General features: G+C 34.0%; 1 protein-coding gene across 3 annotated transcripts in view; it reads right to left on the bottom strand.

Moving 5' to 3' along the window:
* TTC6 (tetratricopeptide repeat domain 6) overlaps positions 1 to 27,776 on the bottom strand; it is a 248,960-nt gene that overhangs the window by 137,676 nt on the left and 83,508 nt on the right. For 2 of the 3 annotated variants that reach the window (XM_074213416.1, XM_074213417.1), the window contains exons 11-13: positions 7,505 to 7,875; positions 3,681 to 4,155; positions 2,554 to 2,683 (exon numbers count right to left, since the gene is read on the bottom strand). In XM_074213416.1, coding sequence (XP_074069517.1) covers positions 2,554 to 2,683; positions 3,681 to 4,155; positions 7,505 to 7,875 — 976 coding nt within the window. Of the gene's footprint in view, positions 1 to 2,553; positions 2,684 to 3,680; positions 4,156 to 7,504; positions 7,876 to 9,457; positions 9,541 to 27,776 lie in introns of those variants that run through there. The other variant, XM_074213418.1, reaches the window with a different exon arrangement.

Raw genomic sequence — 27,776 nt, 5'->3', positions numbered from 1 at the left:
AGCCCTAAATTCGATGTCAAAAGAATCTGAGTTCTAGTTCAGGATTGGCCAATAACTTGCCACCTGATCTTTGGCAAATTGCTTCTCTTCTCTGGGACTCAGTTTTCTTATTTGTAAGATGAGGGAGTTGGACTAAATGCATACAGATACTTCTTCCATTTTCATCTGACATTCTGTGTTCTAAATTCCTCTTGAGCTGCATCATTTTATATTTTTTATTATAGAGTCAACTTTTTTATTATAGGCTCAGTGGATAGATTGCTGGGCCTAGACTCAGGAAGACCTAAGTTCAAATCCAGCCTCAGATACTTAGTAGTTGGATGACCCTAGTCTCTGTTTGCCTCTGTTTCCTTTCCAGGAAAATAGGGACAATAATAACATCTATCTCCCAAATTTGTGTGAGGATCAAATGGGATAATATTTATAAAGCACTTAGCACAATGTTTGATACAGTTGTTCCCTTTCTTTCCAAGCCTAATATTCTACTAAGTTCTGTATCCTATAATCTTAGAACTCTTCCAATTTGGGCTTTCTAAGTTCTGCGTTCCACACTCTCAAGTCCCCTCTATTCAGATGTTTTAGATTCTGTGTTCTAAGGTTCCTTCCAGTCTGGACATTCCATGTTCTGTGTTCCTTGGAACATTTTATACATTGTTCCAAAAAACAACTTTTTCAGCTCTAATGTTCTATATTTTAAGATCCCTTTATGATTCATACATTATTTGTCTCAGGTTTAAAGGTTTCCTCTAGTTCTGATGTTCTATAGGCTAAGGGTCTTTCCAGCTTTGAAGCTCAGTGTTCTATATCCTAAAGCTTTCTCCCTGATCTTGACATGGGGGATTTTATTCCACAATATTTCCCTTTTGCAAAGGGAGAGTTTGTCCCAGATCAGTTATGAGCTGATTTTCCTTTTGGAAAAAAGGTGGGGGAGACCAATCTCTGATGGGCTATAAAATCCTGAGCTCATTTCTGGAAATGTTCTCAGTGACTGATTCCACTCAGGAGTGAATGGAAAGTGTATTATCACAAGAGGGTCCAGAGGCCTAAGCTTATGTCCCAATTCTGCCACTAACCTACTACATAACATGGGAAATTTGTTTCATACCCCTTGTGGGTCCCAATTTCCTTATCTGTTATATGGAAATGATAATGTTTAGGATCATGAGATTTCAGATCTGAGAAGGACCTTAGAAATTAATCTGCTTCAGTTTCCTCCCTTCACATGATGTAACTATAACCAGTGTCTACCAATTTATCTCTCTTTCTTCTGTCTCAATTTCCTTCTTGCCAGGGTTTTATGAGAAGCAAATGAGATACATCTAAATGCATCTAAAGTTCATCATTATGTAAAGTGTGGGGGAGGGGAAAGAACCATTAGCATTCTTTATTTGCAGGAGGAAAATTGATGAAATGTTTAAAACTCTCTTTGCAAGGTTCTCAGAGTAGATGGAGGAATCTTCTCTGAGCTCTCCCCAACTCTAACTTTCATGGAACTTCCTTTCATATCTCTGGTGTATTGACTGGGCTTTGGAAGGGTCTCAGAGGAAAGGAGGGAAGAGGTATGGTAGGAAATTTTAGTATTGGAAACTATTGTCAGATTCCTCATCTATACTCTCCTAGGCTTAGGCAGAATTAGAAATTAGAGGAAAATACAAATTGGGAAAAACAGATTAGTGGCATATTCATTTCATCTAAATAAATTATAGAACATTAGAGCTAAGAGGACTCCAGAGAATGAACTTCCTCAAGAGCAGATTCTTCAGAAGTTTTTCAATCCTGTTTAACTCTCCACAACCCAACCTCATTTGGGGTTTAAAGAAAAACTATTGACATAATTGATTGTATACATAACAAAAGCATCAAAAATCATATGCAGAAAAACTTTTAGCAAAATATGTCATTCAATCCTATTAAAAACATTTAAGGTCAGAGATATAAATGAATATCTCCTAAAAATTATAAGAAATACCTACCTAAACCATAAGCAAGAATTATTTGTAATGGGGAAAAGCTAGAAGCCTTCCCAATATAATAAGGGGTGAAACAAGGATGGCATTATCACCATATTCAATACTTTACTTGAAATACTAGTAATAGCAATAAGAGAAGAAAAAGCAAAAAATAAGAATGAATAATGAGGAAACAGAATTGTCTCTTTTTGTAGACAATATAATGGTATACTTGGAAAATCCTAGACATTCAACTAAAAAAAGTTAGTTGAAACAATAATTTTACCTTAGTATTAACATTCTTCAATTATAAAAATAATAGTAGCTACTATGTACTAAGCATTTTACAATACTATCTCATTTGTTCCTTGCAACATTAGAAGGTAGCTGCTATTGTTATCCTCATTTGGCAAGTTGAGGTCACTGAGGTAAATCACAGGTTAAGGGATCTGTCCAATCTTAAAGAGCTAGATTCCAGGCTTGGTACACTCCAGTGTACTAACTAGCTACCTCCCAAAACATGGTTTTTATAATTACTGTAAGAGAAAGGAAGGAAAAATTCTAGGTATAAAATTAATATTTATTATCTTTATAGAAAACATACCTGCATTGTTTTTATTATATTTAGTTATATAATTTAAGTCATCTAAAGCTTCATTACTTTTGTCTTGGAAAATGTATATGAAGTGTCGGTGCCAATAGGCATTAAGTAAAAGAGGTTCTAAGAATATAGCCTAGAAGGAAAAAATATTAAATTTAATTTACCTTGGTAAGTGTTCATATGTGAAAAATTAAAACTTACAAAGTATATTGTGAAATAACTTCTCGTTCAAATAATAAATTATAATATTAATAAACTTATAGTATTTAGAGTTAAGAAGGAACATTAGCGGTCATCATATCTGACCAAGAATTCCCTCTATAACAACACAGACAAGTGATCATTCAGCTTCTATTTAAAATGCTCTAATGAAGAGGAACACACTTCCCCAGAACTTCAGGTTAAAATATGATGCCCAGAATGAAATTCAATATTCTGGATGTGGACTGCTCAGACTATTACAAAATGTTCACTTTAGGAAACTATACTGTGTGAATACCACGCAGGAAAGAATGAAGTTTCTGCTTTTATTTTTAATGAAGAAATTTAGGCTCAAATTCAAAAGGATAGTCATTAGCAAAGCTTTGAATTTGAAACTGAGATCTTTGATTAAAAATCTGGTATACCTATTTTACTAGGCTACCTCCCATGCATGGTCTTTTAAATATTTGATCTTCATCTGGGAAGATGAAAAATTTTATTTCCTTCATTCATTTCAATAGGATGTCAACTCAGTTGTTGGACAAGGAACAAATAGCTGGAGTACCCATAGTTAGAGGAGTATAGATACACAAAAATTTTATAATTTGGGACATCTATTCCCCTCCCATCGCTTTTTTTTTTGCCTCTCCACACTGTTTAACAATAGATGTGGAATAGTTTAGGAATCATGTCTTAAATTTTCTTAGACTGCCATAGACAAGAACTAATTACTGAATTCATTACCATTTTACTGGTATTTAAGTATGTTGGTCCATGGACTTCAGATAAAACCTTTGAACAGTACAGGATATTCAATATACCTTTACTTTAAACATTACTAACAAATATACTCATTTTCCAAAATGACAATCAAATTGCCATCATGATAAAAGCACAAATAATATGTATTTTTCTTAGATAAAATTTACCTCTTGTAAATCATCCATAGCCTTCTTCAGTTTGCCTAGCTTCCTATAAATAGCTCCTCGTCGGCAATACAGGAAGGCAGCATATTTCTTTTTCTCTTTTATTTCTTTAGTCAGGGTCTCTATTTTAGACTCCAAATACTTCCTAACATCCTCAGAGAGAACTGGATTTGAGAAATCATCTAATTCTAGTTGTAGTTTTTTTACTTCTGTGGGTTTGACTGAATCTGAAGTTTTAATTATTTTCTTCTCAATATGTTGTGGAACTAGAGTTGCAGAAGTGTCTTGAAACTCTTTAATCCAGAAGTTCAAAACCCATTGATGAAAATCGGTATTTTCTGGAATTCCACCATGCTTCTGGGCAAATTCATCAAAATTTAACACAGCAGGTAGACTAGGGCAACGACTTAGACGGACATATATAGGCACACGGAGCAAAAACTTTTTCTGTTCCCAAAGAATAACAAGAGACTGTGATCTAAATTTTAAAAATTAATAATTTCATTCAAAATTTCATTTTTATAAGTTTGAATAACTTGGTAAATTATTCTAAGTAAACTAAATACTAATTTTTCTTAATTATTATTTATTAAATAAAAATTATATGAATATCATTTACAGAACACTCCACCATTTGCATTAAAATGAATTATGTATATATTATGTATATATGTAATATATATAATGTATATGTATATAATAAGTATTATATATTAAATACATGTGCATGTATATTGATGTAAAATCTATGAGTATAGATATGTTATGAACAAATTAGATATATTAATAATACTGATGTACTGAAATCATATTTCTTTCAAGTCTAATTTACAATATTCCCCGAAAGCATTTTATTTTAGCACAGTGGCAAAGTTAATACTATATTTGAGAAGACCACTGACTTTAGGTCACAGGAATATGAAAAAGTATATGCCTTCTGAAGAATTGGGAAGAGATATGATGAGTAAGATTTGATTTAAGAATGAGAATGAGAATTTGACATTCTATCAACAGAGTGATGACAAGAAGATTTTACTATTTTATATCAAATTAGATTACCAGTAAGATACATTTAGATTTTAAGATCTTACTTTTTTTTCCAATCTTCATCCTTCCTCATACAGCAAAACATTTACTAGGAATAGTGGGAATTTTTGGTTGCTTTCTAAGCAATCTAAATCATTTTCTTAACTCCAAGGGAGATGCTATATTAGAAACATTTGCAGTGTATTTACATTAAAATATTTGTTGTAAAATGTTGTGTCTATTTAGATATGTTTTCACGAATTATATTTGATAGACTTAGATTTTTAATTGGAAAGGGCCTATAGTCCATTTAAAAGGAGGCAATCTGCATCACAGTATACTTTTTGAAAGCAAAAGAAGAGAGACCTGGTATGTTGCCTTCACTGAATGAGTGATTCTATCTTAAAACTGTGGAAACTCCTCTTCCCACAAAAAAGACATTTTTTTTTTGTCTTTTATCAAGTCTCTTAATCTCTTCCCACTGTTGCTGTGCATCTAGACTAATAAGACAATCATATTTTTAACTAAAATGTAAAATAACCCACCTACAAAGCTAATGCTATTTAGGAGACTGCTTTCTCCACCATGTTTGTGTCTGCCACAAATAAGTTTCTATCAGCTTGACTCAAATGTGGTCTTTTTTACTGCAGCAATAGCTTATCATGAATCAAGAACACTCAAAAATGAAGATAATAGATGTGAAAAATTTTCAACTGTGGAGAGATTAATAAATATGTGCTTGTATTTTTATTGAGAGAAATGCTGGCAACTAGGAATTGCTGCTCAAGAGAGGCTATCTCTTTGGGCAGGAGAAAATTACTTTCTTCTGATTAATAGAGGTGATCTTAAGTGAGATCATGCTTTTATGGAACTGTTTATGCTTTTTTAACTAAAACTGCTGGATAAAAGAGAATGCAAGAGAATCAGAAGAAACATAACAATAATCTAATCAACAAGAAATAAATGATAGGAACATCAACTAAGGTCCCTTTCATTCTAATAGCTTATGAAGAAATGATCAAGTAATTAATAGAATTGACCATAAAAGAAAAAATTAATAATTTATATTACAAAAATTGAATGTTTTGGTTTAAGAAAAGTTAACAAAATTAGATTAGGAAAAGAAATTAACTGGGCAATTTTTTTTTAGCAAATATCCCTAATGAATGTCTGATATCAAAATAAGAGGATTCATGTAAAACTATAAAAGTAGATATCATTTGCTAATTGATGTCATCAAAAGAGGTTGAAGAGAAAATTTTCCAAAGAAGTTTTCAAAAACTATATTAAAAGATCTTTTAAATCAATGATAACAAGAGAAATGAAAATTAAACTCTGAGGGTTCACTCCATACTCATCAAATTGGCAAGGATAATAAAAAAAACAAAAATGGTTTATCCTCCATTCTTGAAGAAGACCACGACATCAGGGAGGTAATGCCATGACAAGCACATGAATTGGATTTGAGTGAGGGGGTGCTGTCCTAAGTACCAGCCTCACTTTCTCCTCCAGAGCTATATGGGTCCAGTGGTCAGATATGAAACAGGATGACTAGAGATGGCCCTGGCTGTGGAGCAATCAGGGTTAAGTAACTTGCCTAAGGTCACCTAGCTAGTAGTAAGTGTCAGAGGCTGGCTTCAAACTCCCACCCTCCTGATTCCAAGGCCAGTGCTCTATCCACTTGCACCATGGGATGATATAGGAAGATGGATTCACTAATGGAGTGATAAATTAGTCTAATATATACATATATATATATATGTTTTTTTAAAAACAAATTATATGTCATAGAGATATACAGCTTCACATGCAGGTCTTTTCTTTTGTATGAAGAAATGTTATGATGTTTGTCAGGGACATAATAAAAGAAGCAAAATATTTTTTAAAATGGTATTGATAATATGAGTGACAGTGAACACTTTCATAAAAATGATCTAATTTTTTGTAGACTACGTCTTCTTATGTTACAGAGCCAGTAATTGGTTTCCCTGGTCAACATCTTTAAAGCACCTACACTTTATGCATGTTTTGATATGGTTAGGTACTTACTAGTTTTTCATCATCTTTCAATTAATCATGTTCTTTGTTTACTTTTAAGTGGTGTGTGTTGAACTTTGACCCATACAAGAAACATTTGAAGAAAGAGAGGTATTATTTAAAAAACATTTCTCTCTTATATATTTAATATTAAGGTATTAAAATTTCCTGGGGTTTTAACTTCTCACAATAATAAGTCAATTTATGTTCATAAGCATAATTTGTGTATAATTTGTGTACTATTAATAAAGATAAAGTTAAAAAAACTTACCACATAATTTATTAACAAAAAAGAAGAAAAATATTCAATTAAATTTAGTTAATTGACCTAGGTTTGACAAAGTTTAATTTTTTTTTCTGAAAGAAGAAAAATGTCCACCTATTTTCCTTCTAATATAGCCAGGTGCTTTCAAAGCAGGTAGACAGAGACAGCTTTCTTTTACCTTTCTTTGTAAATTCAAAGGGGTACATATTTAAACTAAGCTATTAACTAACCATACTGTTAGTTTCCAAGTACTGGAAAACAAAAATCATTTTAATTAAATAAATTTAATAGGACATAAATTTGCAAAGCATTTCATATCTTATCTCATTTGATAAAAGACTTTTTACTCCAACAAAATTAAACATGCTTTATATATGTGTGTGTGTGTGTGTGTGTGTGTGTGTGTGTGTATCATTGTCACTTTTAAACTTTGAGATTCTAAGAACTAAAGAAATAAGTTTAAGACCATTCTTTTAAAAATAATAATCATTAAAAAAACCTTTTAAGAATCTTTGGAGGCTTTGATAATTCTTTAAGCACTGAATTCAATTTTTCAATATTCATCAGTTTCCTAAATTTTCTCCTTTTTCTCTTGGGAAAAATAATGTAATTAGTTTTTGCTTTTTGAGGTGCTTCTAAAGGGTGAGTTTCCTTTTTTTCACTGTGCTGGATTGATGTTTCTTGTAGACTAGAAGTTTCAGTCACATTCAAATTTTCATCAGCATCTTTATTTTCATAAGCTTTTAAAAGGCATTCTTTCTGAATCATTAATTCATTCAGGTTAGTTTGTAGATCATCAGGTATCAGTGGTGACATTGAATTCCTTTCCATAGTAAAACTAAGTACAGATGATACTCTCTTAGGACTTTTCTAAAAGGATTAAAGAAAGAAAAACTTAATTTAGTTGTTTATATGAAATATAGGGAACTAAAAATTTTATCAATTTCTAGAAATTCAATTAATTTAATGTTAAATGTGCAAAGTTATATTGTAAGTACATTATTCAAAAATAATATCAATATAAGTTATCCAGCAATTACACTATAGAAATTAGCCGATTAAAGAAGATCAGAGCAGACAGCAATATTGGCAAAAACTATGGAGTTGTCACCACTACAAAAGTATAAAAATACTGCCAAGAGAAAACACCCCCCCCCCACCTCCCACCAAATTTCAAGAAAGACTCATCTACTATTATTGTTATAGAAAACTCCCAGGTAGATTAACTTAATTCCTACAACTGAACTGAAGTTATTTCTCCAAGAAGGAAGAAAGCTAGATGAACAAAGATGTTTTTGACCCAGAAGAGGAATGAATGAATAAAAGAATAGAAGTTGCTACTCTTTATCAAGAACTTACCAAGTATTGTGGTCTACAAGGTCAAAAGAATGAAGTTTCTATTCCTCCTAGGATCAGGGACTAGAGAAAGAACTGGGAAGCAGAGATCCACTATAGCTCTCTCCTCTGGGACAAGTTAAGGTAGTTACATGGCAGGTAGCTTAAGGGTATTGGACCTTTAAGGAAGACCTAAGTTTAAATCCCACTTCAGATATTATTTATGTGACTCTGGGCAAGTCATTAATCTCTTCACCTCATTTCCTTCATTTGCAAAATGAGGATGGCACCTACTTCACAGGATTTTTGTCAGGATCAAATAAGATAACCCATGTAAAGGGGCAGCTAGGTGCCCCAGTGGATAGAAAACCAGTCCTGGAATTAGGAAGACCTAAATGCAAATCTGACCTCAGACACTTGATACTTCCTAGCTGTGTGAACTTTGCAGGTCACTTAACCCCACAGCCTTACTTAAAAAAGTAACAGATGTAAAGTACGTAGCAAACCTTAAAATGCAATTAATGTACTGTTGACTAATTAAAGAAGAATTACTAGAGAGACAGCAAGTTCTGCTCCTGTCATGGCATATGAATTCCCCCACACCATAATTCCTTTAGAAATAAAGTTGGAGAGGAATCCCCTCACCATAATTCATTTATGACTAAAGTTGGAGAGGAAAACAGGAGAAATCAGAGGCCATTCTAGTTGCTGTAGCTATGTAGCAATAATCAGGAAACTGGGCTGGAAAGTAAAGGATGGTCATCATCATCATCATCATCACCATTATTTTTTTTACCAATTTCTTGGCACATTTTGTTTTGCCATAACAGATAATTTTCAACAAATACACAAGCAAAATTTTTTAATGAAATATTTGCATATTTTTTACAAAAATTTGTAATTTTGCAAAATTTACAAACTTTTTTTCACATTCCACAAGAAAATAGTTTGATTATAGATTGTTAGCAGAAATAAGGGGTGTGACAATATGGTACTAATATCAACTGCTTTGTTTGGGCAGTTTTACTACTTTTCTGTATTGGCTTTATTTACATTGAGATAGATACTTATGTTCTAGATTCAAGGTTGAACAAGAAAGGGAGAGTAGGAAAATTACCTTTGGTAATCAATACAAGTTTTCTTAAGAATTTAAAACTTCTTCCTGGAGCAAAAGTTCTTCTTTTAAATACTGAAATTTTTTCCCGTCAGGTTGAATAATTGTGAATCATGGAGTTCCCAGTTTTCAAAAAAAATTCAGGGTCAATGCTTCTCAAAGGCTATGGAAAGATGTATGATGGATGCAGCACATCACAAATAAGGAAATGAGCAGGAGAAGCACCATAAAGGATACTAGTCAATCAAAACATGCACACTGTATGTTAGGCACGGTGCTAAATAAATACTATGGGTTGGGGGGAGCAGGGAGGCAAAAACTAGTCTGTCCATTAGATTCTAAGCTCCTTAAGGGTGGGGATGACCTTTGCCTCTTTTTTGTCTCCTTAATACTTATCACAGTGCCTGACATATCATGGAAACTCAATAAATTTTCACTGACTGTCATCAGAGAAATATATGATAAAAAAATTGGTCAGTTCCATTGCAAAAGCAAAGGTTAATTGACAGATAACCTGTATGTCCTGTTGGAATTCACTCAAAGTTGAAAGATCTAAAGAAAGACTCCTAGTACAGTGACTGATTTCTGGTAGGACAAGAACAAGAATCACACAATATGAGCAGATAGATTGCAATTTGTACCATTTGATAACATATCCACAAAAGGAGATAGAAAAATTATGCCTTAGTTATTTTGACTCTCCTCTGCATCATTTCATGAAAGTCTAGGGGAAGGGATCTAGTCACAATTAAAACAGGATTCCTAAGAGTAGGGCAGAAAAGGACTTCAAATCAAAAAATGGAGTCTCATAGTAAATAATGCAGCCACCACCAACATCCACTGTTATTATCTGGGTCCCAACCTTCTTTCCTTTTCAGTCCCAACGAAGATGGAAAGATCTGAAGCAAAAGATGGGAATGTTAATATGAATTAATGTATTTACAGCACATTCATTTTGAGATGTCTGAAGGCAGATTAGAGGTCAACAGAGAGTATAGGGTAAATTAGATAGATTTGAGAATTAACACACAGAGAAGAAAATTAAATTCATGGGAGCTGATGAGATCACCAAATAAAGTAGTGTAAATAGAGAAGAGAAAGACTCAATAACCCTGAGAGGCACCTACAGTTTAGAAGGCATGATCTAGATGAAAATCCAAGAAAGAAGACTGAGAAAGAATAATCAGATAGAATAAACTTAGAATGGTATTCCAAAAGCCTATAGAGAAAAGAGTTCCAAGGAGGTGATCAGTGGTGTCAAAGATCACAGAGAAGTCAAGGAGAAATAAGGATTGTAAAAAAGGGTCAATGCATTTGGGAATTAAGAGATCATTTGGTAACTTTGGAGAGAAGATTCTGGTAAAATGATATCAGAAGTCAGGTTATAAGGGATTAAGAAGAGAGTGAGAGAGAAGTAGAGACACCTATTGTAGATATTTTTTTTTCACACTTCACTAGAAAGGGCAGAAAGGATAATAGAAGAAAAGAAGAAAGAATCAAGTGAGGGTTTTTTGGAGGGTACAGGAAGATGCAGGTTGGAAAGTCTATTTGAAAGACTGAAAATAACTTTTAGAATGAGGATAACTGAGGAGACAATTGTTTGGAGGAAATTGAAGGAAATGAAATCACTTGAACAGTTAGACTAGCCGTAAGGTTGCCTTATCATGTGAGAGAGGGGTAAAGACAGAGATAGAGGAAGAAGGAATATGGGTGATAGAAAGTGAAGAGAGAAGAACTCATGATGATGGGTCTTATTTTTTCTGTAAAATATGAGGAAAAAGAGAGTGGGGAAGGGGGTAACCATGGGAAATTTAGGGAGTGATGAAAAGTTTGGAAGAACTGCTGCAGAAAGTGGGATAGGGAATTGATGAGGGAACATAGTAGTATTGCCTTGCTGTAGCAAGGGATCAGTCAGATTTGTGTAACAAATTTGCAGTAGAATCAAACAAAATTAGATGATTTTTCTACATTTAATTTTAAGTTTTCAAAAATCTTGACCTACATTTTTAAAATTTTGAGTTTCAATTCTCTCCCTCACCTCTTTCCTTGAGAAAGCAGGCAAGTTGAAACATATTATACATGTATAATCATGTATAAATAGATCCATATTAGTTGTGTTACAAAAGAAAATGAAGACCAAAAAACTAAAACAAAACAAAAGTAATAAAGTAAAAAATACTTCAATCTGCATTCACACTATCAGTTTTTCCTCTGGAGGTGGAAAGCATTTTTTATTTTAAGTCCTTCAGAATTGTCTTGTATCATCATTGTATTGCTAGGAATAGCTGTTAAGTCATAGTTAATCATCATGCAGTATTTCTATTACTGTGTACAATATTCAACTGGTTCTGGTCATTTCATTTTGCAACAGACTTTACAGACTTTTCACAAACCATCCTGTTCATCATTTCTTATACCACAATAGTATTCTATCACAAGCATGTACGCTAACTTGTTTATCCATTCCCCAATTAATAGGTGTCTCCTCTATTTCCAATTCTTTGCCACTACAAAAGGAGATGCTGCAAATAATTTTATGCATACAGGTCATTTTCCTTTTCCTTTGATCACTTTGAGCTATGAACTTAGTAGTGCTATTGCTAAGACAAATGGTATGGCACAATTTCATAGACCTTTGGAATTTGTTCTCCAGAATGGTTGATTCCATTCACAACTCCACCAACAGTGCATTACTGTCCTTATTTTTTCCACATCCCTTCTGACATTTATCATATTTTTATAACATACTAGCAGTCTCATAGATGTGAAGTGGTACTATCTCAGTGTTGTATTAATTCGCATTTCTCTAATCAATAGTGAGTTATAGCATTTTTTTCACATAACTCTGGACAATTTTGATTTCTCCTGAAAACTGCCTATTTATATTCTTTGACCATTTATCAAATGGGAAATGAACATATTCTTCCAAATTTGTCTTATTTACATATTTGAAAAAATGTGGCCTTTATCTGAGACTTGCTGAAAAAATGCCCCCCCTGCCCCCCGCCCCACCACTTTCCTGTTTCTCTCTTTTGAAAATTTTTTAAAACTTTTTTTTGCAAGGCAATGGGGTTAAGTGACTTGCCTAAGGTGACATAGCTAGGTAGTCATTAAATGGTCTGAGGCTGAATTTGACCTCAGGTCCTCCTGACTCCAGGGCTGGTGCTCTATCCACTGAGCCACCCAGTTGCCTCCTCTTCTAAACTTGGCCATATTAGTTTCATTTGTATAAAACCTTTTAAATTTGTTGTCATCAAAATTATCCATTTTACATCTTGGTCTTAAATTCTTACCTTATCTAAAAATCTGACAGGTTAAAATATTCCATGTTGTCTGAATTTGCTTATGATAATATCCTATTTTGATCTTATTTTAGAATATGATGTGAGATATTGATTTTTACTTTCAGGTCTACTGAATTTTATGTTGTCTTACTTTACTGCCAAATTGCTTTCTAGTTTTCTCAGCAATTTTTTGTCAAATAGTGTTTTCTTGTTCAAAATCTTGAATTTTGGGGTTTGACAAATACTAGAATACTAATGTCATTTACTACTGTGTATGGTATATCTAGTCTATTCTACTGATCTACCACTCTGTTTCTTGGTCAGTATCAGATTATTTGGATGATGGCTTTGTAATAGTTTGAAATCTGTTGCTACCAAGCTATCTTTCTTTCTTTTTTAACTTGATGCTTGTGATATTCAATGGGGAAACAAACCTATGGCCTGAGCCACCTATGTGCAGCACCCAGTGAATCTGCACCTGCTGCAAATCTTGTTTTGATTTTTCTAGCTTTATAAAATAATTTTTTTGATATTTGATTGCATGGAACTGAATAAACAAATTTAAGTAGAATTATCATTTTTATTATGTTGTCCTGGCCTACCAATGAGCAATTAATATTTCTTAATAATTTGACTTTGTGTAAAGAGTTTTGTAAATATTCTTGGGCTAGTTTTGGCAGGTAGACTCCCAAGTATTTTAAATTTTCTACAGTTATTTACAATGGAGTTTCCCTATCTTTTTTGAGCTAAAATGTATTGGCAATATGTAGAAATGGTGATGATTAATGTGAGTTTATTTTATATCCTACAACTTTGCTAAATTTGCTATTTTAGTTAGTTTTTTAGCTAATTCTCTAGATTTCTTTTAGTATGGTAACATACCATCTGTAGAGTAATAGTTTTGTTTTCTTATTACCTGATTTAATTCTTTTAATTTCTTTTTCTAGAAAAATATTGAAAAATATTGTAATGATATTCATCCCTGATCTTACTGGAAAGGCTTCTAGCTTATCTGCGTCACAAATAAGGCTTGCTGATGGTTTTAGAAATATACTGCTTGGGGCGGCTAGGTGGCATAGTGGATAAAGCACCAGCCTTGGAGTCAGGAGTACCTGGGTTCAAATCCGGTCTCAGACACTTAATAATTACCTAGCCATGTGGCCTTGGGCAAGCCACTTAACTCCATTTGCCTTGCAAAAACCTAAAAAAAAAAAGAAATATACTGCTTATAATTTTAATGAAATGTTTTCTAGTGTTTTAGTAGAAATGATATTTTAATAGGAATAGAATTTTATTAAATGCCTGTTCTACACTTATTGAGATAAAGCCATATGATTTTTGCTGTTTTTATTATCAATATGGTCAATCATGGTGATGTTTTCCTAATATTGAACTTACAATATATTCCTGATATAATTCACACCAATTTATAGTGTATGATTATAGTGAAATAATGCTAGTGTGTTCAAGAAAGATTAGTACCTTTGGTATGAGTGCTGCTGAGCTCTTTTCAAGGCTACTTTCCAACTTAAATGTCCACCTGAATCACCTAACTCTCACCTGTGGCTCCAAGAAGCTGTACCATGCACAGCAGTCATACCCCAGTAAACCTTTTCAGCAAGTAGGCTAAACCAGGTTGTAAGGGTAACCAAGGGAGTCTCAAATTCTTCAGTGAGTTGTGGGGGAGGGTGTCTACCCCAAGTATGTGAAGTCTTCCACTGGTATAATGAACAGATGAGAACATTTCATTCCAACAGCCATGAAGCCAGCTGAAGCATGTGCTGTGTAACACTTAGAGCTTGGTTAGACATTGAAGATGCCAAGGTCAACCACAAACGACAACAAACAAGTGACAAAGCAACAGGTGCTGATACACTGGGAGCTGTAGTCACACCCCTGCACACAGGTGACTCAGACCATTAGGATTGCTTCCCCATTGAAAGCAGCAGCAAGATTTGGCAATCCCTTGGGTGACTGAACAACCCTTTTAGGGATCATACTGCTTACTACCTGATGTGAGGAAGGAGCTAGAAAAAGTACCCTAAAATTGTCTGCTTACCCAACATTGATCTGATTATCATGGCAGGCAAGGATCCCATAGTGTGACTGAGACACACACACAAAAATACAAAAATTCCAAAGTAGATTACCCACCATTGGTACATAGAGCATGCATATATGCATAGACAACATAAAATTCAGTAGACCTGAAAAATGCACAACTCTTCCTGCAAGAACTAAGCTGGTATCATATCCAAAATAGCAGCCCTGAGTGAAATAAAGCTGGCAAATGAAAGCCAGTTTACTGAAGTTGGATCTGGATACATGTTTTTCTGGAGTGGCCACAGTGAAGGGGAGTGCTATGAAGCTGGAATAGGCTTTGTAATCAAAACTAATCTAGTCAACTTTCTTGAATGCCTACCAAAAGGAATAAATGACAGACTCATGACAATTTGATTATCACTTCCAGGAAAACACCATGCCACCATCATCAGTGCCTATGCTCCCACCATGACAAACACTGATGAAGTTAAAAATTTTATGAAGTCCCAGAGACCCTTAACATCAATGTATCAAAAGAGGATAAGCTGATAATTCTGGGTGAATTTAATGCTAGAGTAGGCTCAGATTACCAGACATGGCAGAGAGTCCTTGGGAAGACTGGATTTGGAAACATTAATGGGAATGGTCACCTACTACTGAAGACTTGTGCATCTCATGATCTTCTCATCATAAGCACTGTCTTCCATTTACCTAAACACAATAAAACTTCCTGGAAGCACATTTGCAGCAAACATTGGCATCTAATAGACTATGTGACCATAAGGAGAAGAAACAGACACTATGTAAGGATGGCAAAGGTAATTGTTTCTGCAGAGTGCTAGACTGATCATAGACTCATCCTCTTTAAGCTAAATATTCACATTCAACCAGAACCTCTGCCCTAAGGTAAAATGAACTGAGCCAATGCACAGTTGGCAATAGTGGAGGAGAAAAAGAGTGGGCAACTTTCAGTTACCTGGTGTACAGTACTGCATTTGCTCATCTGAATCAGAACATTCACAAACATCAAGACTGGTTTGATGAAAATGGAGAAATACAGAAGCTGCTAAATGAAAAAACAAGAACTCCACAGGGTTTACCAGGAGAATAGTTGACCCATTTCTAAGAAGACGGCATTTAATTCCATCAAAAGAAAAGTACAAGTGAAGTTTAGAGGAGATGCAAGACTCCTGACTCAGTAAGAAGGCAGATGAAATTTGGTTTTATACAAGCAGTAACAAAGCCAAATGCTTTTGTGATGCTCTGAAAGCAATTAGTGTGTCAAAGACCTATGGTGCATCTCAACTACCCAATGATGGATCCACATTGATTAACGATAGGGACACAATCTTAGAGAAATGGACTGAAAACTTCCATAGTATTCCCAACAGATCATCATCAATCAATGCAGAAGCCATTGACTGTTTTCCTCAAGTAGAAGTCAATTAGTCCCTAGCTGAAGTTCCAACTGAAGAAGAGATTTAGAATGTCATTAGGCTACTTTCAAGTGGCAAAGCACCTGGTGCTGATTCTTTTCCAGTTGAGATATACAAGGTGTGTGTGTGGGGGGGTCCATTGCTCATTCAAAAACTGACTGAAATTTTCCAGGTTATATGGCATGAATAAGTTATTCCCCCTAGAATACAAGGATAGACATCTCTATGAAGGTAAAGGGAATAGATTGTCCTGTGACAATCACAAGGGTATTTCTCTTTTAATCATTGCTGGTTTAAGATTCTTACCAGAGTCCTTTTCAATAGGCTGATACTTCACCTGGAAGATGTGGCTTCAAAAAGTATCCAGGAACAGTTGATATGGTGTTTGCTGCCCAACTCCAGGAAAAATGTCAGAAAGAGAACATTTGTATATCTGACCAAGGCCTTTGATACAATCAGTTGTGAGGGTTTATGGAAAATTATTCCAAAATTTGGTTGCCCAGAGAAATTCATCAGTATTGTATGTCAATTTCAAGATGGCATGCTTGCTTGGATTCTGGATAATGGATGATGCTCTTGAGTTTCCCAGTGAACAATGAAGTGAAACAAGCATGTTTCCTTTAAGATCCAAATGGATACAAGATTTAGACACAAACATATTATATTATAAGCAAACTAGAGGATCAAGAAGTAGTTACCTGTCAGTTTATGACCAAGGAAGAGATAGAGAACATCATTCAAAACAATCTAAATAATTTTGATTACATTAAATTAAAAAGCTTTTGCACAGACAAAACCATTGTAACCAAGATCAAAAGAAATGAAATGAATTGGGAAACAATTTCACAACTGGTATTTCTGACAAAGTACTCATTTCTAAAATATACAGAGAACTGACTCAAATTTTCAAAAAACCAAGCCATTCCCCAATTGACAAATGATCAAAGGATCACGCAAAGGTAATTTTCAGCTGAGGAAATCAAAGTGATCCATAGTCATATGAAAAATTGCTCCAAATCATTACTTATTAGAGAATGCAAATTAAAGCATCTCTGAGATACCACCTCACACCTCTCAGACTGGCCAATATATACAGAAAGGACAATGATCAATGCTGGAAGGGATGTGGGAAATCTGGGACACTAATACATTGTTGGTGGAGCTGTGAACTCATCCAGCCTTTCTGAAGAACAATTTGGATACCTTTGTGCATACCTTTTGACCCAGCAATACTACTACTGGGTTTGTACCCTGAAGAGATTATGAAAAAGGGTAAAATCATCACTTGTACAAAAATATTTATAGCAGCCTTGTTTGTGGTGTCAAAAAATTGGAAATTAAGTGAATATCCTTCAATTGGGGAATGGCCTAACAACTGTGGTATATGTATGTCATGGAACACTGTTGTCCTATTAGAAACTAGAAGGGATGGGAATTCAGGGAAACCTGGAAGGATTTTCATGAACTGATCCTGAGCTAGATGAGCAGAACCAGAAAAACATTGTACACCCTAACAATAACATGGGGGTGATGATCAACCTTGATGAACTTGCTCATCCCTTCAGGGCAACAACCAGGGACAATTTTGGGCCATCTGCAATGGAGAATACCATCTATATCCAGCAAAAGGATTATGGACTTTGAATAAAGACCAAAGACTATTACCATAAAATTAGAAAGAAAATATTATATTATTAAGTAATTTTACTATCTCATACTTTATTTTTATTCCTTAAGGATATGATTTCTCTGTCATCATGGAATTAATGTAAAGACTAACAGAATGCCTTCCATGGGGGGTGGGAGAAGGGAAGCAAGAATGGGGGAAAAATTGTAAAACTCAAAATAAGTAAAATCTTTCTTAAAAAAAATTTCCTTGTTCCTGTGCTTTTTAGCATGGCGTTTTCAGCCATGTTATCAAATGCCTTCACTGAGGATAAGAATGATCTCAAAGTCAGCTACCACACTGATGGCAAATTCTTCAACTAGTAAAAGCTACAACCAAGACCAAAGTAGAGGGAGTGTTGCTGCATAATCTTGTTTGCAGGTAATCAATGAAGCCTCTGAAGCTGGGATCAACAAAGTACAGATCGATTCTTTGCTGCTTGAGCCAATCTTGGTGTAACCTTTTATCACCGAGAAAACACAGGTGCTCCATCAGCCAATACCACACCATCCATATGTGGAACCATTGATTACAGCAAATGGAAAAGTTTTGAGTGCTGTGAACAAGTTCACTTACATTAGAAGTGTTCTTTCCAGGGAGGTACACATTGACAATGAGGTTGAAACATACATTGCTAGAGCTAAATCAGTATTTGAGAGGCACCAAAAGAAAATGTGGGAGAAAAGAGGTATTAGACTAAATTGAAGGTCACAGAGTCATTGTGCAGACCTCATTGCTATATGCTGTGAAATCTGGGCAGTCTGCCAGTGCCATGTCAGGAAATTGAATTATTTTCATTTAAATTGTCTTAGGAAGATTCTGAAGATCACCTGGCAAGAATAGATACCAGACACAGGTCTTTTCTTGAGCAAAACTTCCTAGCATTCCAACGTTACTACAGAATGTGCAACTCCAATGGGCTGGACATGTTAGAATGCCAGGATTATGCATGCCAAAAAAGATTACTCTATGGAGAACTTGTACAGTGCAAGTGCTCACAAGGGTGTCAGAAGCAGTGATACTGGGACCCCCTGAAAGTCTCTTTTAAGAACTTTGGAACTGATAGTGCAGCATGGGAGACACTGACACAGGACCATCCAGCATCACTTTGCCATCATCAGTGAGGGTGTTGCACTCTATGAGAAGGGCAGAATTGAAGCAACTCAAAGGAAATGTTATGTACATTCAGAATACCAACTCCAGGTATTCACATGGACTATTTATGTCTGACCTGTGGTAGTGTGTCCTGAGCTTGTATTGAGCTGATCAGTCAGACACACTATCATTTGTCTCAAACATAGTGATGTCATTTGGGTCTTCTTTGATAATAAAGGACAAGAATGAACCATCCTTGCTATCATTTTATTGAAAATTTTTGCATCAATGTTCATTAGGAAAATTGGTCTATAGTTTTCTCTGTTTTTACTCATACTGGTTTAGGTATCAGCATTGTATTTGTAAAACAAAACGTATTCGGCAGGATCCCTTTTTTCCCTATATTTTCAAGTAATGTGATTCCATCTGGTCCTGGGAATTTTTTAAATATCTTTTCCTAAATTTTTATTAGTTATTTAATACTTTATACCCTTTCCTTTTAACATGAGCAACTTATTTTTTGCAAATATTCATCCATTTCCCTTAGATTGTTAATTTATTGACATATAATTGGGCAAAATAGCTCTTCATAAATGTTTTAATTTCATCTTCATTAGTGGTGAATTTACCATTTTCATTTTTGATACTGATACTATGTTTTTCTTATTAAAAACCAAATTAGCCAATGGTTTGACTATTTTATTCTTTTTTTCTTTAAATCAGCTCCTAGTTTAATTTATTAATTCAAAGGTTTAATTGAAAGTTTCTTTCAATTTTATTAATCTCCCCTTTGATTTTTCAGGATTTCTAATTTGGTGTTTAATTGGGGATTTTTAATTTGTTCTTTAAGTTCTAGTTTGTCTATTCTATGATTGTGTTTAGAGATATAAAATTTCCCCTAAGTACTGCCTTGGTTGCATCCTGAAAAGTTTGGTTTCATCATTTTCTAATGTTCCTATGTTCCTATGATTTCTTCTTCAATTTACTATGAGTAATCTTTAGGATTAAATTAGTTAGTTTCCAATTAATTTTTAGTCTAGCTTTCTCTTATTGAACATAATTATATTGCAATATGGTCTGTTAATATTGTTTATTTTCTGAATTTGGTCATGAGGTTTTTAATGCCCTTATACATGATCAGTTTTTATAAAGGTGTCTTGTGTAGCAGAGAAAAATACTTCTTTCCATTTCCATTCAATTTTCTTCTGAGGTCTATAATAACGAACTTTTCTAAACTTCTATTCATTTCCTCAACCTCTTTTTTGTTCGTGGTTGGATTTATCTAGTTCTGAAAGGGGAAAATTGAGGTCCCCCATTAGAACAGCTTTACTCTATTTTCTCCTGTAACTCATTTAACTTCTCATTTAATACCATTTGGTGCCCATACGTTTAATATTGATATTACTTCACTGTCTATGGTCTTTTTAAGTAAAATGTAATTCCTTGCCTATACCTTTTAAATAGATTTATGTTTTTTCTTTGTCTGAGATCATGACTCCTACCCTAATTTATTTTTTATCTCAGTTGAAGCATAATAGATTTGCTCTAACCCTTATTTTTTCCCTCTATCTTTTGTTTCAAGTGTGCTTCTATTAAGCAACATATTGTTGGATTCCATTTTGTCTGCTGTTTCTGTTCTATGGGAATATTAATCTAATTTACATTCACAGTTATGATTTTCTTTCCTGACATCTTATTTTTTTTCCTGTTCATCCTTCTGTTTACCCTGCCCTTCCTCAAAAGTATGTTTTGCTTTTGACCACTGCCTCCCTTAATCTGCCCTCCTTCTTTACTCCCCTGTAGGTTAAGATAGATTTCTATACCTAATTGGATAAGTTATACATACTGTGAGCCAGTTCTGATGGGAGTAAAGTTCAAGTGCTGTCCATCTCTCCATTGTAAGAGTTCTTCCTTTCATGCCTCCTTTATCATGGGGATTACAGATAATTATCCCGATTCTTCCTCTTTCCCCTTCTTGAAGTGTATCTCTCTTTCTTGTCTCTTAAATTTATTTTTAAAAATCATTCCCATATAGTCAGCTCACACTCATGCTCTTTAAATGCTTTAATAATGATAAAATCCTTAGGTGTTATACTTATCATCTTTCCATATAAACATGCAAGTATTTTCACTTTACTGCTTACTTTTATATCTCTCATATTTATCTTTTTTACACTTCTCTTGATTCTTGTATTTGAAAGTCAAATTTTTCTATTCAGTTCTCTCATTAAATATTTTTCCTCCTTATACTTAAGTATATTTGAGTATAAAGATTATATTTCAAGTTATTCTTCATTGCAATTTTAACTCCTTAAAATATTCCAAGCCCTCAAATCTTCAATCTTGAGGCTGCTAGATATCTTGTGTGTTCCTGACTGTGGTTTCATGATATCTGAATTGTTTCTTCCTGCTTTAATATTTTCTCCTTGACCTAGGAGATCTGAAATTTGGCTATATTTCTGGGATTTTTCATTTGGGGCCCTATTTCAGGAGGTAATTGGTAAATTCTTTCTGTTTTACTCTCTGTATTTAGGTCACCAAAATTTTTCCGTGATGATTTCTTTTTTTCAAGGCAATAGGGTTAAGTGGCTTGCCCAAGACCACACAGCTAGGTAATTATTGTCTGAGGCTGAATTTGAACTCAGGTACTCTTGACTCCAGGATTAGTGCTCTGTCCACTGTGCAACCTAGCCGCTCCTTGATGATTTCTTAAAAGACAGCTTTTGTAGAGGTTTTGCTATGATATGACTTTCAAGTAGTCTAATAATTCTTTTTTAATTTTTAAAATTTATTTCAGGTAATGGGGTTAAGAGTGACTTGCCTAAGGTCACACAGCTAGGTAATTATTAAGTGTCTGAGGCTGGATTTGAACTTAGGTCCTCCTGATTCCAGGGAGCCACTGTGCCACCTAACTGCCTCCCCATAATTCAATCTATTTCCCAGATCTGCTTTTCCCTGTGAGATATTTCATATTTCTACTTTTTCTTTCTTTTGTTTTTTTTATTATTTCTTCATGTCTCATGGAATCATTAGGCTCCATTTACCCAATTTAAATTTTTTGAGAAATTGTTTTTGTACCCTTTTTTCTATTTGAACAATTCTATTTTTAAGGTGTTATTTTTTCAGTATTTACCATCATTTTCTTGTATCACTCATTTCTTTTCCCAATTTTTCCTCCACTCTTTTTAAAATTCTTATTGAACTCTTCCAGGAATACTTGATAGGCTTATATCCAATTCCCATTTTTCTTTGAGGCTTTGTTTATATTTGCTTTGATACCATTGTCTTCTGGGTTTGTGTCTTGATCTAAGATATCAGCTCATTTTTCTGGCTAATTTCATGCCTTTTAACTTTATGTGAAAACTGGTTTGGGATTGCAGGAGCAGTTCCAAGCTTCAGGTTTTTCTTGTTGCTATTTTCAGAACTGGTTCTAGGGGTCTGTAGAGTTTTGATGCCTTTAATGTGGTGTGATCTAAGGAAAAGTGTAATTACTGTTCTTCAGACCTCTGTTTTGGTTTTTACCCAATTTTTTACCTTGCTCCTTTGTAGCCACAAGTACTAGTACTCCTCCCAGCTCTGGGACTGTAAGCAGAACCCCTGTTCTCCTGTAACTGCAGTTTCTAGTGCTTCCCTCTTGTGGAATTGAGATGAGGATCCCTTCTCTATCATGAACAAACACAAGTAGTCCTCTCTACCTCGGAACCACAACTTGAGTCCTTTCTCCCCTTGTTCACAAGTGTTATCATTCCACTTAGCCCTGAGATTGTGACCTGGATGGGCAATGCAATAGAATCTTGAACCCAGTTTCAGCAAAGGGTCCCTCCTTCAATCTCCTTCCAATCAGTTGTCTAATACTCCCATTATCTGAAGGCTTAGAGCTCTTGGTGCTGCTCCCACCAATGTAATCACCCACAACTGAATTGCCTGAACTATGCTTCTGGGGCCCACCCCTACCCCAGTGAAACAGACCCTTTCTGCTGACCTCCTAGATTGCCTTGGACTGTAGAATTGTTTTGCTCAATCTTTTGTTGGTTCTGATGCTCCAGAATTTGATCTGAGGCATTATTTTAGAGTTGTTTGAAGGACAATTTGAGAGGGCTCAGTTGAATGTTTTTCTACTCCAACATCTTGATTCTATCCCTCGATTGCATGATTTTTTCCACTTTTGTTTCAACAGCAAAGGTGTAGATGGTATAGGAGCAAAGGTGGCAGATGGTGAAAGTAATCCAAGACTAAGACTTGGTAGATCACAACTGGAGAAATTATAAGGGGGTTAAGAACTCAAGAGAAAAAAAGGGTAGAGTTGAATTCATTGACCAAAGGGATCAAGATGAGCAAAAGAGGAAAGAGAGACTAGTGCTGGGGAGATAGGCTGGAAGAGATTTGAGGGGTCAAAAAATTAGAAGCCATGGTATAGACAAAAAATAGGATTTGATAAGAGAAAGCATAATAAGAAGTGGAAAGATAAGTGAAATAATGTAATGTCAGAATTTTTAAATATGGAGTTGGTATATTGGGGTGGGAAAGATCAAGAATTTGACTCATATCTTTGTAGGAGGGTGAGGTAGAGTGAAGATTGGTCACAGAAGTAAGTAGACTGAGAAACTGAATGGTTAAAGTACTGTTTATAGGAGACAAAAATATTGCTGAGTTTTTTTTGAGCAATTAAAATAATTCTAGAAAAACTACAGATTCCTAGGACAATATTGAGAAGAAAAAAAATTTAATAATTATTAAAATGAATAGTAAAAACAATTGTACTGAAAGAAAAAAAGCTGTTTAATAGGTTTCTAACTAAATCACCAATATATTACTTATAGAAAAGGTACATAATGCAAAAAAATGTAGATGTTTGAGATTAAGAGACTAGTCTAAAATGAATTGTGCAACTTCACATTTTTAAAGTAGGAGTGGTAGGAATCATATCAAATCATAATGAATTTAAAACACAGCACATGAAAAGAGTTAATAATATTACTTAATGCTAAAATGAACTTTAAATAATGAAAATATTACCTTTATAAAACAAAAGTAATACAATAAGAAATAATACATAAACTATTATAAGATTCTTCAATTATCAGCAAATGAAAAATTTTTGTATGTATTAATAACATATAAACCATAAATATGAAATGCTTTTAAATTAATAGATATGAAGAATTTAACAGAACAAATATACATTTTTTCAAGTACACATGAAGTTCTCACAAAATTGATCACTTTCTTAGGCATAGAGAAAACATAATTAAGTATAAAGTATATTCACTTAAATTCAAGAATTATTATTATTAAGTCTATACTATGAGTTAGATAATGAGATTATCATTGTTATTTATTATTAAGTACATAATATGTGTTAGACATTGGAATACAAAAGAAAAAATGAAACTGTCCCTACCCTTATGAGTTTGTGCTCTATATGGGAGATATGGCATGTATACATATAAGTAAACAGGAAGAAAAAAGAAATGAAATGATATGTGATATGTGAGCAGAATGCAATTTAGACTTATGAGACAATTTGGGAAAAGACTTATGGATAAAAAAATGAAATATTGAATAAAGGAATAGAAAGCAATTCAGAGTAGTGGAAAAGTAGATTATGTGAAAGAACAAAAGATTAATTAACTTTGAAAAGTAAAGTCAGGAGTCAAATTATGAAGAGCATTAAATTTAAACTTAAGAGTTTATATTTTATCACAAGGGCAGTAAGGGAGCCACTGAAGGTTTTCAAGCAATGTATAGAATTCAGTGATGTTCAGAAACCAGTTTGAATGGACACAGGAGAGCTGATTGTTAAACTTCCAGTGTGAGCATTTATACCTTGGGAAATCAGCAAATATTACATATCAGGACTTAATCTATTGTCCTGTTGATTATCTATACTTAATAAAATAATGGAGAAAATATTAAAAGTATAAATTAAACTTAAAAATAAGTTGTACATACAAGTTGTTTCCCTCTACACCACATCCCACCCATCCCAAAAATGGTTGCTAAATAGTTTTTTCCTTGGTCAGTCTGGTTATAAGGAGATAACTTAGTAAGCTGTGTAGAGGAAGGATTGAAGAGGGGAGAAACTGGTGGCAGAAGAGACTAATTAGAAGACATTTAAAAGTACAATCAAAAAGCAATGAAGGCTTGAACTAGGACGTGAAGGAAGAGGAGATCAAAACAAAATATATCATATAATTAGAACTCATTGAACATAGGTGGTTTGAAGTTTGCAGGATAATGATATCCTCAGTAGAAATAGGAAAGATTGTAGTAGGGAGAGATTTAAGTTAACAAGATAATTCTTTTGGGGACACCTAGGTAGAAACTTCCAATAGTTATTTGGTGAGTCAGGACTGGAATTCACATAGATATCAGTGCTAGATATTTAAAAATAATGAATAATCACAAAGAATATAATTGAACATAAAGGATCTGCAGAGGTCACCAAGATTCTTTATAGGAAGATGGAACAAGATATAGCCTTGAAAGACATTTACAGTTAGGTGAATGATGATAATACATAAATGATAATACATCAAAGTATATTGAAAATATGTGGCTGAGTGGGTAGGAGAATGGGAAGAGATGAGTATTAAGTACATAAGAAGAAAGTATCTAGGAAAGAGGGACAGTTGACGGGTTGAAAGTTACAAAAATGTCAAAAGTTAAAAAACTAAGGAAATATCACTAAATTAAGAAATTAAAAGATCCAAGTCATGTAAATAAGATTGCAGATTAATTCTTTTTTCCCAGATCCCTTTAAATTTAAACCCTCCCTCCCCCCCCCCAAAAAAAAGATTTTTACACCAATGGATGAAAAATTACAGCTGAATCTCCTCAGAAAAGGTGGTAAGTCTTAAAACTTAACAATGGAAAACTCCAATTGTTAAAGAGCTCCTTCAGTATTTCTCTCCTATCAACATTCATGCACTCATCAGAGACACAAAGTGTACTCACAGTTATATACTTGTGGTTTTTCTTGGGACACTCACTCACTCTTGTAGAGACTGTTAACACACTCCTATGACCTACTCATCTTTTCCCACCAAACAAACAACCACATAGAGGAGGAAGAGGAGGCTGAGACTTAGCCCTAAGTCATAGACCACCCACAGTTTCATAGAACACCAAAAAACACCTTTTCTCTCCTCACACTATCTTCTGGTATCTTTCAAGAAAGAGGCAGGCATTTGATTTAACCTAGCCACAAAGAGGGAAGTGGGACAAATAAGGGAAGAATTAAAATAAAAGGTGATTTAAAGAAAGGGTAAATATAACCCATATGCAGCCATTTCTTCCCCTTCCAGAGTATTCAGATTAGGGATATAAGTCAAAGAATATCCCAATTTGTAGCCCATTCTCTATTTTGCACAAAACAGAAAAGATGGAAGTAATAAAAAAAGTAACAGGAAAATATAAAAAAGTCTGAAACATTCAAGGTTTCCAAGAGAGTAAAACCTTTAGTAAAACTCTGGAGCACATAAATCAATTTGTTGTTATTTAGAAATTTTCCAGTTGACTCTTTATGACATCATTTAGAATTTTCTTGGCAAAGATATTGGAGAGGTTTGCCATTTCCTTCTCCAGTTAATTTTACGTATTGGGTAATTGAGGCAAATAGAATTAAGTGACTTGTCCAGTGTTCAATAGCTAAGAGGTGTCTGAGGTCAGATTTGAACTCAAGAAGATGAGTCTTCCTGACTCTGAGTCTCAAACTCCATCTACTGTGCCATCTAGCTGTCCATGTATATCAATACAGTACAACACACACAAAAAAAGTACCAAATCTTCAAAAAGATACTAAAACTCTCTTAAATATTACAAGAAAAATTAAATAAACTGGTGGAATGCAGATTCTGATACGCTCCCAAGAGACCATGGAACAATAACAAATAATTCCATATAAAGGTACAAAAAAAGAAAAGAGTTCTGTAAAAAGAAATTTAGAATAATAATAGCTCATTTATAAAGTTCTTACTATGTGGCAGGGAACTTGCTAAGCATTTTACTACTGTGATCTCATTTGATTCTCACAACAGCCTTGAGAAGTATTATCCTCATTTTACAAATAAGGGAATAAGGCAAATAAAGGTTAAATGATTTACCAAAGCTCACATGGCTTGTAAGAATCTGGAGTCAGATTTGAGCTCAAGTTTTCCTGACTCTAGGCCAAACACTCTATTTACTGTGCCACCTAGCTAATCAAAAGTTTAAAATTAAATAAGAAATCTGAAAACTCAGGATATAAAACTGATGCAGAATAAAATCTTGAGAACCAGGAAAACAATTTCTACAATAACAGCACTATAAATAAAAACAGTTTTGAAAGATTTATGAATTCTAATAGATACAGTGACAAATCACAATTTCAGAGGAGTGATAATGAAGATTTACCCACCTTCTGAAAGACAGATTCAAGATGTAGAATAACATACTTTCAGAAATGGTCAATTCAGGGATTTGCTTTGTTTGATAATATACATATATAAATATACAAATATATATGTGTACATATATATATATATATATGTTACAATTTCTTTTTCTTTTTTCCCCCTTCTTTAGGATGGTAAAGGTGTGAGAGAAATGAAAGTTAGGGATAGAGTTGTCAAAACAAAGGAAGAATATGGAAAAGAAAGGAGAGTCAATTTTTTTTTAAAAAATTGAATTATGGATAAGTAGGAACACATATGCCCCAGAAGTATATGGCAAATAAAAAACTGAAAATCATAACATAGGAAAACAATAAAATAGGAAATAAAAAAAGAAAATGGACTAAAACTTCAGGATACAGAAAA

This window comes from Macrotis lagotis, chromosome 1, assembly GCF_037893015.1.
Source record: "Macrotis lagotis isolate mMagLag1 chromosome 1, bilby.v1.9.chrom.fasta, whole genome shotgun sequence".
NCBI lineage: Eukaryota > Metazoa > Chordata > Mammalia > Peramelemorphia > Peramelidae > Macrotis > Macrotis lagotis.
Note: the sequence above shows the minus strand (reverse complement) of the source record. Positions and strands in the feature narration are given on the sequence as shown.